General features: G+C 41.2%; 1 protein-coding gene across 1 annotated transcript; it reads right to left on the bottom strand.

The window, feature by feature from the left end:
• Positions 1-2,739: 2,739 nt before the first annotated feature.
• On the bottom strand, positions 2,740-11,614 carry LOC140244398 (uncharacterized). Its single transcript, XM_072324037.1, has 4 exons — positions 11,020-11,614; positions 10,641-10,781; positions 7,959-8,099; positions 2,740-3,071 (listed from the first exon to the last, which is right to left on the bottom strand). The coding sequence occupies exons 1-4, from the start codon at positions 11,612-11,614 to the stop codon at positions 2,740-2,742; spliced, it is 1,209 nt and encodes a 402-aa protein (XP_072180138.1).
• Between the last annotated feature and the right edge of the window lie 1,219 nt (positions 11,615-12,833).

Raw genomic sequence — 12,833 nt, 5'->3', positions numbered from 1 at the left:
ATTATGGTAAGAACACTTATTCCTCACCTGCAGTATTTGTGAATTCATTATCATATGTCATGAAGACATATTGGCGAGTGAGAATCCTTTACAAATGACATTCTCCACCACTCTTTCCAATTTCAACATGTTGACAGTGGGTGTGGCCACATGAAAGTCCCAGCACAACAGTCAAGCTTGGTAACCTTACCTTGGAAAGGACATAAAATGGAGGGCCCGTGTGTGAGAGAGTCACAACTCATGCACGTAAAAGATCCCACTTCATTCATTCATCACAAAGAGCAGGGTGCCAACCCAATGAAGTCACCCACACAAGAAAAGTGACAAGTGATGCCGCCCCCTCATGGTTCACCCAGGCAACTAGCAATAGTCGGCAAACGGTATCAACCAGGCACACTGTGCTGAACTTGGAAATTAATAAGTCACACATACAAAAATCAGGCAAAGTTTAGATTAGAAGATCATCACTTTAACTTGCCAATCTTTATTGAGCATTAATTCTGTGTGGACATAATAATATACTTGACAATACAATGACGTGAATGTATACATAATGCAGTGATTGCAAACAGACTGGACTTTCTTCACAAATAGACTGAAGCTCATTAATGATAATAATAATAATAATAATAATAATAATAATAATAATAATAATAATAATAATAATAATAATAATAATAATAATAATATTATTATTATTATTATTATTATTATTATTATTATTATTATTATTATTATTATTGTTATTATTATTATTGTTATTAGTAATAATAATAATAATAATAATAATAATAATAATAATAATAATAATAATAATATAATAATAGTAATAATAATACATTGTAATAATGATGGATGCATTAACTTTCCAATTCTGAATCAACACCACCTTTGATGGATCAACATAACTCTATTTTCCTCATTTCACATGAATTTCATAAATATTATCATGTCTGAGGATATGCATGTATATCATACAATGTTATATCATCATTGGACTTGCTAGTATGTAATACAGTATATAATAGAACTGCATTATGTTTTGTAGTTTTATTTTTCATTACAGCAATAAAATGCAAGTACGTTTTCCTTTTACCATCACAAGATACATTCCATGGCAATTTGAGCGTTTACACAATCATATCCTTTGCTAATCATGGTATCCACCTCAAACCTTACTTCTTAAGATCAAGGTAACTTATACATAAATCAGGCGATCCCTATGTATAATTCCGACATGAAATCATACTATCATCACTTCTTATTCCTGTTGGACTGATTGCCTCGTCATTTGCAAGTATTCTCTAGTGACCAATACAATTTACAATGTACATGTAGCACTGACAAGCTTTCCTGCATTCACAAAAATGTCAATGTTACATCTTCTATAAAAACAGGTTCCGTTAAAATGGTCAAATACTCCAATAAGAAAATGAACATTTTGTCTTGCCTGTATCTCATGTTATTTATTTCAGATATGAAGCACATCAAACCATCATCGTGTGTTTTTTTCAAATATCCCGCTTCTTAGCACCATGGATTTATCAAATTGAACTACAGTGTTGATTAAGCTGCATTTCCATGTAGAATATTCACTGAAAGCTATAATATGTTCTTGCCTTGTAATGGTTTTGATATCCAACTATACAAAATGCACCAAGAGCATGATTGATGTTCTTAGCCATCTTCCTGGAGTAGAAAACAAAAATTGTAAGGAGACAGAGGAACGGTGATTCAGCAGCAGATATATAGTGAGATATACATGTATAGTGAAAGAATGAGAGAGAGAGAGACATTCTGAAAAGAGAAAGCAAAATAATCATACTGAAAAATATGCAAGCAATATGTTCCAGACACATGACTGCAGGTGTGTTGGCGCAGTGATTGTGAAGATTTTAGGACGTTGGAAGATACAATATTTTCAGGTGGGCCTGCATGGTATCAACAACTGCAGTTGTTATTAAGCTATTATAGTACTACATGTATTTATCTTTTTGATTTTGTGGGGTTGTTTTGTTGAGCATCAATCAATACCATGCTTTTCATTGACATTTCGCTCTCTGGCTTCTAGCCATGACAAGGTTATTTCAAGAAAATATGTTTTAGTCAAATTCTGAATTCCGAACTAAACAAATCAATGTTATTATACAGATATATATATATATATATATATATATATATATATATATATATATATATATATATATATGTGTGTGTGTGTGTGTGTGTGTGTGTGTGTAACATTCCAAGGCTGCTGACCAGCTGTGGTGAGGTTTACTCACAACATATCACTTGGCATAATGCAGTCTAAAACATACAAGTGTCTTTGACGTCTTGGAGATATGATGTCCTCTCTCCTTTAAAAGGCCTGACTCTAGTTTCTAAAACCACGGGCCAATGACTTAAGATTATCAATATCAGTGGGCTTACTGTGATAAAGATAGGATAGTACCAGTACGACAGTACCATGCAACGTTTTGCAGTCAAATGATCACATTTAGCCTACCATGATTTGTAGTTCCTCTGGACTTCTTTCAAGATTCCATCTTCGAGCTGCTCCTCTTGAAAGTAATTGATATAATATTGCCATGACAACCACTGGCAGTGGAGGGAAGATGATTCAGTATATACGATATTTACTGTAGGCAAACTTGTAGTCTAATGCACTATGTGATAGGCACATAAACAATATAATCAGTTTGCATCTTCTTTCAATTCTACCAAATAATATTCACACTTCTAGCTGCTACTACTCGAGTTTGGTGGCGATGATGTCCGAGAAGATGGTGGTGATGATGTTCGAGAAGATAGTGGTGATGATCCCGAATCTTCTCTCTTACCCCAATTGGCAAATATATCGCCGATACGATTCCACTTGGATGGACCAGGTTTCTTATGGTCTTCGTCGCCAGTATCGTCACTGCTGTCCACTTCGATATCTTCAAGGACAAAGTCACTATCCTCCTGGCCACCACAATCCTCCTCGTACTCATACCCGTTGTCGTCATCATCCTCATCGTCTTCCACCTCAACTTCCTCTCCTTCCTCCTCTTCTTCTTCGTAGTAGTAGTCTTCATAATCGGGTTGAGCATGTTCTAGAAAATGACAAATGCACGAGTTAGCTGACCCCTCCACCTTACCTGAAACCTTTTTATCGGGTAGCCCAGCGGGGATGATGACAAGCAGAAAAAGAGACTTTCAAGACAAATTGAGGATGTAGAATTAAAAAAAAAGCGAAGAGGAAGATATGGATATACAGGGTATACTCACGCCCTGGTCCTCCAAGGACACTTACCAACGTGCAGTCTCACCCCACCCATTTATTTGATGGATCAACAACTCTAATTTCCTGATTTCACATGAGTTTCATACAATATATTACCTTGTAACGAGTACTTGCGTTCATAATTTATACAATATTACTGTACATTTATCACTTGACTTATACTGTACGCCTGTACATATAACTCGGTCCGGGTTTTTATTAAATGCCGATTGTATGCAATTAGTTTCATTATTCATCGGAGTCATTAAATGCAATCAGATTCTCTCTGCAGTATCACGAGACATTCAGCGCAATTAGAAAATTTATGCAGTCTTAGCCTATGCATTATCATGGTATCCTTTTCAAATCTTACTTGCTAGGCTGCACATCCCTCAATCCCAATCTTTCTCTGGAGAAATGCACTCAACATAGTCGAATTTGATGTTCTCATCAAAACAGGATAAAAAAAAAAAAGCAACTTAGGCCCTAAATGATAAAAGTCCTTCAACAAGACAAAGAAAGTTTGCTTCAATGCACGAAGCTACACGAAAGGATATAAACTATTTTACTGCCAAAACAAGATAAAGTTGCAGGGTATCAATTTTCTAACTGATTATTTAAGCTTCTTTAGACTTTCCTGTAGTCACTTTTCTTTTCAATGATTGCTAGAAACCTAATACCACAACATTGTAAAAACCCACGTCATGATTGATATGTTGTGTTTAATGTGGAAACAAAATGAATGGTATAAGTTTTTGCTAGTCGTCGTTATCCATTTCGTCATCTTTGTAGGCATACTCACCATCATCCTCATCATCGCCAACCTCCTCGTAATGCTCATCGTCATCATCCTCATGATCTCCCGCCTCATCTTTCTCTCCTTCCTCCTCCTCCTCCCGTTCTTCTTCTTCTTCCTCTTCTTCTTCTTCTTCTTTTTCTTCTTCTTCTCCGTGGTCTTCATCATCGGGTGGAGCGTGATCTAAAAAATGACAGGTACACAAGTTAGCTGCTCCCTCCACCTAACTTTAAACATTTTCAGCGGGGATGACAAGCAGAAAGAGATTAGAGTTTGGGTTAGGTTTAGGTTCAGGATTTAGGTTAGGCTCAGGGGAAGGGTCTGGGGTAATTGCCCAGGGGGTAATTGCCCTAGACCCGTCTGAAAACACTGTAAGAGATTGTGTTGGCTGCAAAAATGACTTCCCGACCTGAAGATATTGACGGTAGATCCGTATACGAAGGGCTTCTGCCTTTTGCTTTCGTCAGACTGATAATGCTTTTGATTAGACCCATAGGCTTCCCGAGGGGACGATACTGCCTAAGGAGATCTATTTGAATTTTCTCCAGTCTCCGTCTGCATTCTGGAACTGTGTCTTTGTTGAGACTTGCCAGGAGGCCCAAGAACCGAAGCTAGTGTTGGGATGTTGCATTTTGTTTGGCTAGTCAGAATGGAGAGCGGTCTCGCCTAACATCCTATTGGACTCCATGGAAGACCAGCTATTGCTGCTGAATATGGGCTATCCAGCCATCTTTCCATATGGAAATGAAACAAGAAAACAAGCAAGTAAGCAAGCCAGCAAATGCCATTTGTCTTCCTCTTTGTATCCTGTGTGGAAATGGTCGTGCTAGTTGGTGCTGCAGATCCAGTTTTGCGCCTAAAAATTCTGGATCCGTTTTGATGCAGCTGAGACTTCCTGTGGATTATTAGAAAACCGATCTTGGTGAGGAGGTCTACTGTTAAGTAGACCTGTTTGAGTCAAATGGGTAATACACTTCCACGGATCGCATCACGGTTGACCACGGATCCTCGATCCTGGATCATCCGTACTGTTTCCGGCATGACCGTGTTGACTCCGTGAAGTCATCCGGCATTATCCTTGATCATCCGGCATGTCCGCGGACAAAATTAAGCTTGCTTAATTTTTCATCCCGGACATTACAGATGAAAATCAATACGAACTCTTCCTTGTTGGCACCGTCTACTCTGTGGTGCCTCCGTATTACTTCCTTGTAGGCACCGACTACTCCGTGTTGCCTCCGTACTCATTCCGGGACAATCCGCGAATTCGAAGACATCGGGACGTTCGTATCAGCATCGGTTTCATCCGGGATGAAAAATTCATGTACAATGTATTTTGCCAATACAAGCTCATAAAGTCCATGAGATTTGTTCACATCTTCCCCAATCAGTACAGCCATCGACCCCTCATACTGTTCGCATAGTGGTCGCCTGAGAAGCTTGAGTGATCCACACATATCTCTTGCAGTTGTTTGTGTTTTGATTTGTTTTGTTTTGTTTCGCTTTGCTTCTGTCATGATGTTCCCGCAACAAAGAGATTTGCCTTATGATGTCGACAAGCAGAGGCGTATGTAGGCTGCTGCTATAGTGTGCTTGTTATATTTAACTCGTGGAGGCATGTCACCCGAGAGTGATGAAGTGTCAAAAGCAAAAGCAAATGTTATCTGTCAACATTTTGGGGATATCCGTGTAAAGACTGAGAAGGGACCCAGTTGCATCCGTGCTCTTTCTTGATATCTGTGTTAGCTCCGCATCCTTTCCGCTGTGGTCCGCAATCATTCCTTGTCTGTATGTTATGCCCCTGTCACACTTTGCCGGATAAGGCAAACGCATGGGAACCGAACGTCGATTTTTGGCATCCGTTGATATCCGTTAAAATGCGTTTGATGTCCTTTTTATCCTTTGGATGGACGTTTGTCTTCCGGGGATGTTCGTCAGAGCGGTCAAAAAACTTTGTGCATGCACAAAGTTTTTCCTCGCCAAAAACGGAAAGCGCGATACTACCCTTGTCCTATAGTTGCACGTTTTCTCCTGTATCTGTACTGTACTTTGTCGCGTCACTTTCCTCTCGTTTTGATCCGCTAGGCCTCCCGTAGAGTTCGTTGCTGCAGAATGCCAACATGGCACTCCAGGAGTATATTGGCGCATGGAGGAGGGAAAGTAAGCAACAGAGAAGGCAGATGCGGTCCAAGAAGTGGCAAAGTGGTCCTGAGAGAGACAGGCAATTTGGTTTGTATGACCAATTGTCATAGACACAAAGTCGAAACAAAATCGAGCTACTTTTGCTAAGTCTCCCCGAATTTACCAAGCAAATGTTGTGGTTCAGGTAAAAAGGTGAGAGACACATCAAAAAGAAAGCAAAATGCACCATATGTTTCAAGGTCGGAAAGACCATCATCTGCTTGGGGGGTGGGGGGGGGGGACTTCATACCCCTCTGTGACAGGACGACAAGTCTTCCAGAAAAGCAAGATTTCCAGTCAGTTTACTATATACTGAGGAACTGCAGAGATCTGAACCAAATTTATGGAAGCAATCATAACTATCATCACCTATAATACACTAGGTTTTGCTAGCAAAAATGACAGCCTTGATCAGATTTGCTATCATGGGGCAATGAAGTATATTCGATATGACTGGGCTTCGGCTGAGATAAACTGTTGGATATTCACAGGTTACAAGTTATGAGTGAATTTTGACTTGAGAATGAGCTGTTTGAGAGAAAATAGAGACTGGTTCAAACCTTGAGTCAATGTCCAAATTTGAAAAATGTATTGCTGACATTGATATTCTGAATGTCAAAATAGTGTATCATGACTTCATGATCTTAAAATGCAATGGATGAGTTCAATGAAGAATATTATGTGCCTTTACTTGAGAAAATCAAGACAATCATCCGGCTGTTAATCGTTATAAAGAACATCTGAAAAAAAAAATCAATAAGAAACAAAAATAGAGAAGGTTAAATTTGTGAAGTAGCATTGGGCATGAATGAAAGTGATTTTGTGTAAAGTGAGAAACTTTTGGGTAAATCTGCATGTACGTGATATTTGGGACCAAAATGAAGAAAGCGGTGTCAAAGTCTAGCAACAAGTAGCCAACATATTGAGAAGTCTTGGCCTTCGATCCCTTGGCATATTGATGGTAGCTGATATTATTTATGATATGTGAAGTGAAGTGTACAGGTAGTAGAAGCAGAACTGGTCGAGTGGTGGACGCTCCAAATTGTATATCCCGATAGCAGTCACATCAATGGATATCTGACGTTCGATGTACATCTCATGCGTCACCTATTTGTTCCTCGTGCGTTTTGTCCTGTGGGCAAGCTGTTCATATTCGTTTCTGCTTCGTTTGCGCACTTTTAACTGTCCTGTACACAATCGCCTCAGGGTCGTTGTTTCTTCGTTCGGTGCGGCGCCTATACCGTGCACGTACGCTCCTCTAAAACGGAAACTTTGCACTTTGTCCACCGGATTGACGATTTGAACAACGGATGAGCAAAATATCGCCCGTTTGAGTACGGTGGGTCTATCCAGCAAAGTGTGACAGGGGCTTAGCACCTTACTTTACCGTGTAGACTCCGTATTTGTCCGGGTAGACACCCAGTTGGGATCGTATTCCCACCGACCATGCCGGCATTGAGGGGAAAATCAATATTTTGCATGCCGGAACATCACGGATGACGATCCGTGGTCATCTGTGAAGCAATCCGTGAAAGTGTAAAAGGGGGTGAAGTGCTTCAGCAATAGTCCCGTAAAAACGAGCCAGCAGGTTCGGAGCACCCTGCCAAATCACAAACAATGACACTTGGATGAATTATTTCTAGGGGTAACAGGTAGGAGTCATATTGCTCTTTTTCTCGTGATTACTTTATTTCTCTCTTTGTTGTGTAATTTTACCTGGTTTGTTGACTCCTGCTTCGGCAGACGATGGAGACTCAGCTGCCTCTCTCGTGGGGGAGAGAGCTCTAGGCGCATCTGTAAGCCCACTTGTCGATATCATGTCACATGACCGAACCTCTAGCGAGTTGGGATCATCTCCTGCGAAACCGGTAACATCACGATCAAAATAAAAAATAGGAACGTAATGTTTTCAAGCACAAAATTTTACATCCTACGTTTGGAATGCTCTCATCATGGGACTGTGTTAAATAGAACCATTGGATGGTACTTCGGACTCTGTGTGCCAGGGTAGCATGGTCAGGGCAGCCTTATAATTGCTTGCTTTGTTACCTTGTCATTGGGAGACATGACTACCGATAACGGAGCCCTTAAAAGGGCTTATAATTCGATCGCAGACAGCAATTCGAGAGAGAACATAGACAGTACGAATTTCGAGGGTTAAAAATAGACTTTGTACTTTGTAAAAGACATAAAAGCGACAGGAAAGTGGAGTCGGAAAAAAAAAAAGTTATATCAGGCCACTGCTCAGCTGTCGAAGAACTAATGGGGAGATCCGAAACGCGTAGTACCGGCAAAAGAACGAGGAAACGTGTGTGGTCTCATACATGTGTACAGCACGGAAACGGGGCTTCGGAGTGGTTGTCTGGGCAACCAGGTTTTACAGAACTTTCTAAGCTAGCGGAGTTGGTCATGACTTAATTAGAATGGTAAATGTTAAGTGACTAGGTAAGTAAATCAAAATGACGTAGATACATACATAACTACATACTTTCATCTAAAAAAAAATCCTACAAACTTAAAAAAGGAAAGAGAGAGCGATATATCCTTCATCCCTGCAGTCACCTAGTTGGAACGAATGTACTTGCATGCGTGAGAATCATAGCTAGTCGATACCTACTGTACGTACGCGCTTGCAGTCAATACCTTACTCATACTGTATTACCAAGGAGGTTGTAGAGAATGCGGGGAATGGAGTCACAACCGTCTTAATTACTTTGCTAGATGTTCGAAACCGCCGCTAAAAAATATTTGAAGCATGTGCCAAACAGGATCTGCCGCGCAGATACGAAGACAATTGACTCGTGTCTCATTGCATAATCACCAGCCACTTTCAAAGGAAGATATGTCTTTGTGATGGTAATTACTTTTCGCTATCCCTTCTTATAAAAAGGTAGGTGGTACAGACACGAGGATGCGCGAATAGAAATTGAGCAAAAAAATGCTGAAATAAAGATGAAAATTGCTCGACTGGGCATACCCGGGCACTAATCTGATATATCTATCAAGAAAGAATTAATACTTGAAGATTATTCCATATAAGTTTCATTTGTGGAAATAAAGCGGAAAAGTGATAAATCCAGCTTCCCAGGATGGTACAGTTTTAAACATTTTTACATGATATAGCTCTGATTTACGCTGTTGCACAAATTTCTGGACTTTCTGGACTTTTGTTTTAGATATGCTTTATCATTAAGTGAAATTTCATTTCATCTAATAAATAGATAAGCAAAATATGGCCAACATTATAACGATCAAAATGAATGTTCAGATTGCTCAGCAAGACAGCGGCGTCGAACATCGATCATCAAAGGCACAAGTGCAATGGTGGAATTCTTTTGTACATCAATATAAATCTGACAACTGTTTGAATAATTACATCCAGTTGGAACTCCATGCATAAAACCTCCTTGGTATTACCTACACAGTGGACCCGATAATCTAGAAGCACTGAGCAGTGGCCATTCTCGCATCTTTCAAAAACAAAGACAAAAGTCAAACAAGGTCATACTGGATTAATTCCGTAAACGCCCTATTTTTACACATTTCTCTTTACGATAAGCGTAGGCATGTTGCAAATATTTACTGACACGTATTTGATAGCAACAAGACATCAACAAAGTTTTTCTTAGCCTGACAGTAACGTTTGACTTCAAACACAACGCTCACACCACTTTGGGTTCCCCATGATACTGCAAGGCAAGTAACTTGTTAGAGGACAAGCAGTTAATTATGCAAGAATGAGGACATGTGCTCCTGCCTTCAACCGAGGTAACAAAAACTTGTTATGCAATCGTCGGTCATAGTTATGATGCTGTGTGGGAAATGGCTTTAAAATTCTTGAGAACTTCTGTTGTTCACAGTTTGTTGAGACTTGTCTGACACAAAGTTTAAAAAAAAAAAACACATCAACAGTTCCACTGAAGTTGAAAGCTAGAATGCAGAGGGTCAAATTTTCCACGCCAAGACGGTAACGTCTATGGAAGGCCACCACAAACATAATACATGGCAAAGCATAACGTAGATGAATCTCTCCTGCTCCAGGTTTACCTCCCCTCCACCAGTAGACGAGACTGGTCCTAAATAATCGAATTCATCCTATTAATTCAATTACACATCCGTGCAACGATAAGCTCTTCAGTCTCGAGGACATAACCAATATCTTGTTGTAATAAGTCTCTCAAAAGTACCGGTCGATACTTGGTAAGGGAAACATATTTCACAAACTAATTTTTGTACTTATTATTGAAGACAAAAACTCGTTTTTTATTCAGACTTGTGTCAACCTGGCCAATAAATGGCACTTGTATGAATTTCTGGGGGAGACAGGTGGATGTCATATTGCTCTTTTACTCAAGATTACTCGGCAGCATTATTCCTCTCTTTGTTAGATAATTTTACCTGGTTTGTTTACTCCTGCTTCGGCAGACGATGGAGACCCAGCTGCCTCTCTCGTGGGGGAGAGAGCTCTAGGCGCATCTGTAAGCCCACTTGTCGGTATCGGGTCACATGACCGAACCTCTGGCGTGTTGGGATCATCTCCTGCGAAACCGATAACATCACGATGACAATAAGAAATAGGAACGTAATGTTTTCAAGCACAAAATTTTACATCCTACGTTTGAGATGCTCGCAGGGGACTGTGTTAAATAGATCAAGAGTCCCTCTAGTAGTTTTTGGAGGTTGCTACGGGATAGATAATATTCTTATTGTTTTTCCCGGGGTGAACAAAGAGGTATAAGGTCGTGCAGACAATAAATTCCTCATATTTTTATATCACCTTGGCTGGATTCAGTTGCCGTTGCACCATCTGCCGCCTTACTCGCCATGTTCGTCGAGGCTCCTTCGGCCGTAGACGTGGTAGCCGTTTCCTGCTCCGCATCACCAGCCTTCTGCCGCAACGCTTCCTGCGCCCGCTCGAACGCCTCCTTGAAGGAAACAGCCGTGGTGCTCTCCTCGAAGCGGATCGCCAGCTGCTCAGAGACACCCTCCCCGTCAGAAGTATCCATGGCGTGCCACACCCACGCCCGGTCGCTGTCCAACGTGGGCAGCATCGTCATGGCTTTGGTGATGTAGTGGTTGGCACAGATTGTGTTTACCTGGTCGCGGCGCATTACCACGCGGTAGGCATCCGATTTCGGCGCGTGCATAATCTTGATATCCCCGACGCCACGCTCCTTCCACGAACGCGAGGCAGAGTGGAAGTAATAGAGTCTGCCACGAGCCGAAAAGACGGCAACCTCCCCTTCCTCACCGGTAACAAGGTCGACCTTCTCTGGCGGCTGAACGATGCGGTCGAAGTGGTTGTCTCTCTCCTCTGGGTTTATCTCCTCTCCACCAGTAGATGACACCGGTTCTACACAATAAAATACCATCCAATTAATTCTATGACACATCTTAATTATTGGAAGAAAGCCTGAACAGCGAAAAGCTCAGCAGCCTGGCAAGAATATAAAATCTAAGTTTCTAATTGCGTATTATTAATCTGATGATTTCGAAAAAGTAAGAAAGCAAAGCGGGGTTAACATCTGTTCGCATATTAACGATTCCGTTCAATCCAAAATTTCTCAGAGTCACATGAGCAGCAAATAAGACGAGAAATCTTCTTATTTTTATCAGAAAATATTCATATTCATGATTGCAATATCGCCCCAATTTCTACTTGTTTTGTTTTTAATTCCTATCAAAATGGAAAACAAATCTGAATGAAGGTTTCCAGACGTGCAGACAATAAATTCCTCATATTAAGCACCTTGGCTAGAGTCAGTTGCCATGGCACCATCTACCGTCTTACTCGCCGAGGCTTCTTCAGCCGTAGACGTGGTAATCGTCTCCTGCCCCGCATCACCAGCCTTCTGCCGCAATGCTTCCTGGGCCCGCTCGAAGACCTCCTTGAAGGAAGCAGCCGTGGTGCTCTCCTTGAAGCGGATCGCCAGTTGCTCGGAGACGGCCTCCCCGTCAGCAGCATCCATGGCGTTCCACACCCACTCCCGGTCGCTGCCCGACATGGGCAGCATCGTCATGGCTTTGGTGATGAAGTGGTTGGCACAAACTGTGTATACCTGGTCGCGGCGCATCACCACGCGGTAGGCATCCGATTTCGGCGCGTGCATAATCTTGATATCCCCGACGCCACGTTCCTTCCACGAACGCGAGGCAGAGTGGAAGCGATAGAGTCTGCCACGAGCCGAAAAGACGGCAACCTCCCCTTCCTCACCGGTAACAAGGTCGACCTTCTCTAGCGGCTGAACGATGGGGTCGAAGTGGTTGTCTCTCTCCTCTGGGTTTATCTCCTCTCCACCAGTAGATGACACCGGTTCTACACAATAAAATATTATCCAGTTTAGTTCATTCTATGCCACATCTCAGTTATAGGAAGAAATCCTGTACAGCAAAAAAACTCAGCAGCCTGGCAAGAATATAAAATCTAAGTTTCTAATTGCGTAATCTTTGAATTGTGATTTCGAAAATGTAAGAAAATAAAGCAAGCTTATCATCTGTCCGCAAAATTAACATCTGTCCGCATATTAATGATTCCGTTCAATCCAAACTTTCTCAGAGTCACATGAGCAGCAAATAAGAAGAGAAATCGTC

This window comes from Diadema setosum, chromosome 21, assembly GCF_964275005.1.
Source record: "Diadema setosum chromosome 21, eeDiaSeto1, whole genome shotgun sequence".
In the NCBI taxonomy this organism is placed as follows: domain Eukaryota; kingdom Metazoa; phylum Echinodermata; class Echinoidea; order Diadematoida; family Diadematidae; genus Diadema; species Diadema setosum.
This window is presented reverse-complemented; position numbering and strand designations above follow the sequence as displayed.

Bases quoted from the DNA above. Each gene is read 5' to 3' on its own strand.
- LOC140244398 (XM_072324037.1), bottom strand. From the start codon at position 11,614: ATGGTATTTTATTGTGTAGAACCGGTGTCATCTACTGGTGGAGAGGAG. The intron at 10,782-11,019 runs GTGATATAAAAA...TCGGTTTCGCAG, and splicing joins GGCAACTGAATCCAGCCAAG to GAGATGATCCCAACACGCCA. The intron at 3,072-7,958 runs GTAAAATTACAC...CCGATTATGAAG, and splicing joins AGCAGGAGTCAACAAACCAG to ACTACTACTACGAAGAAGAA.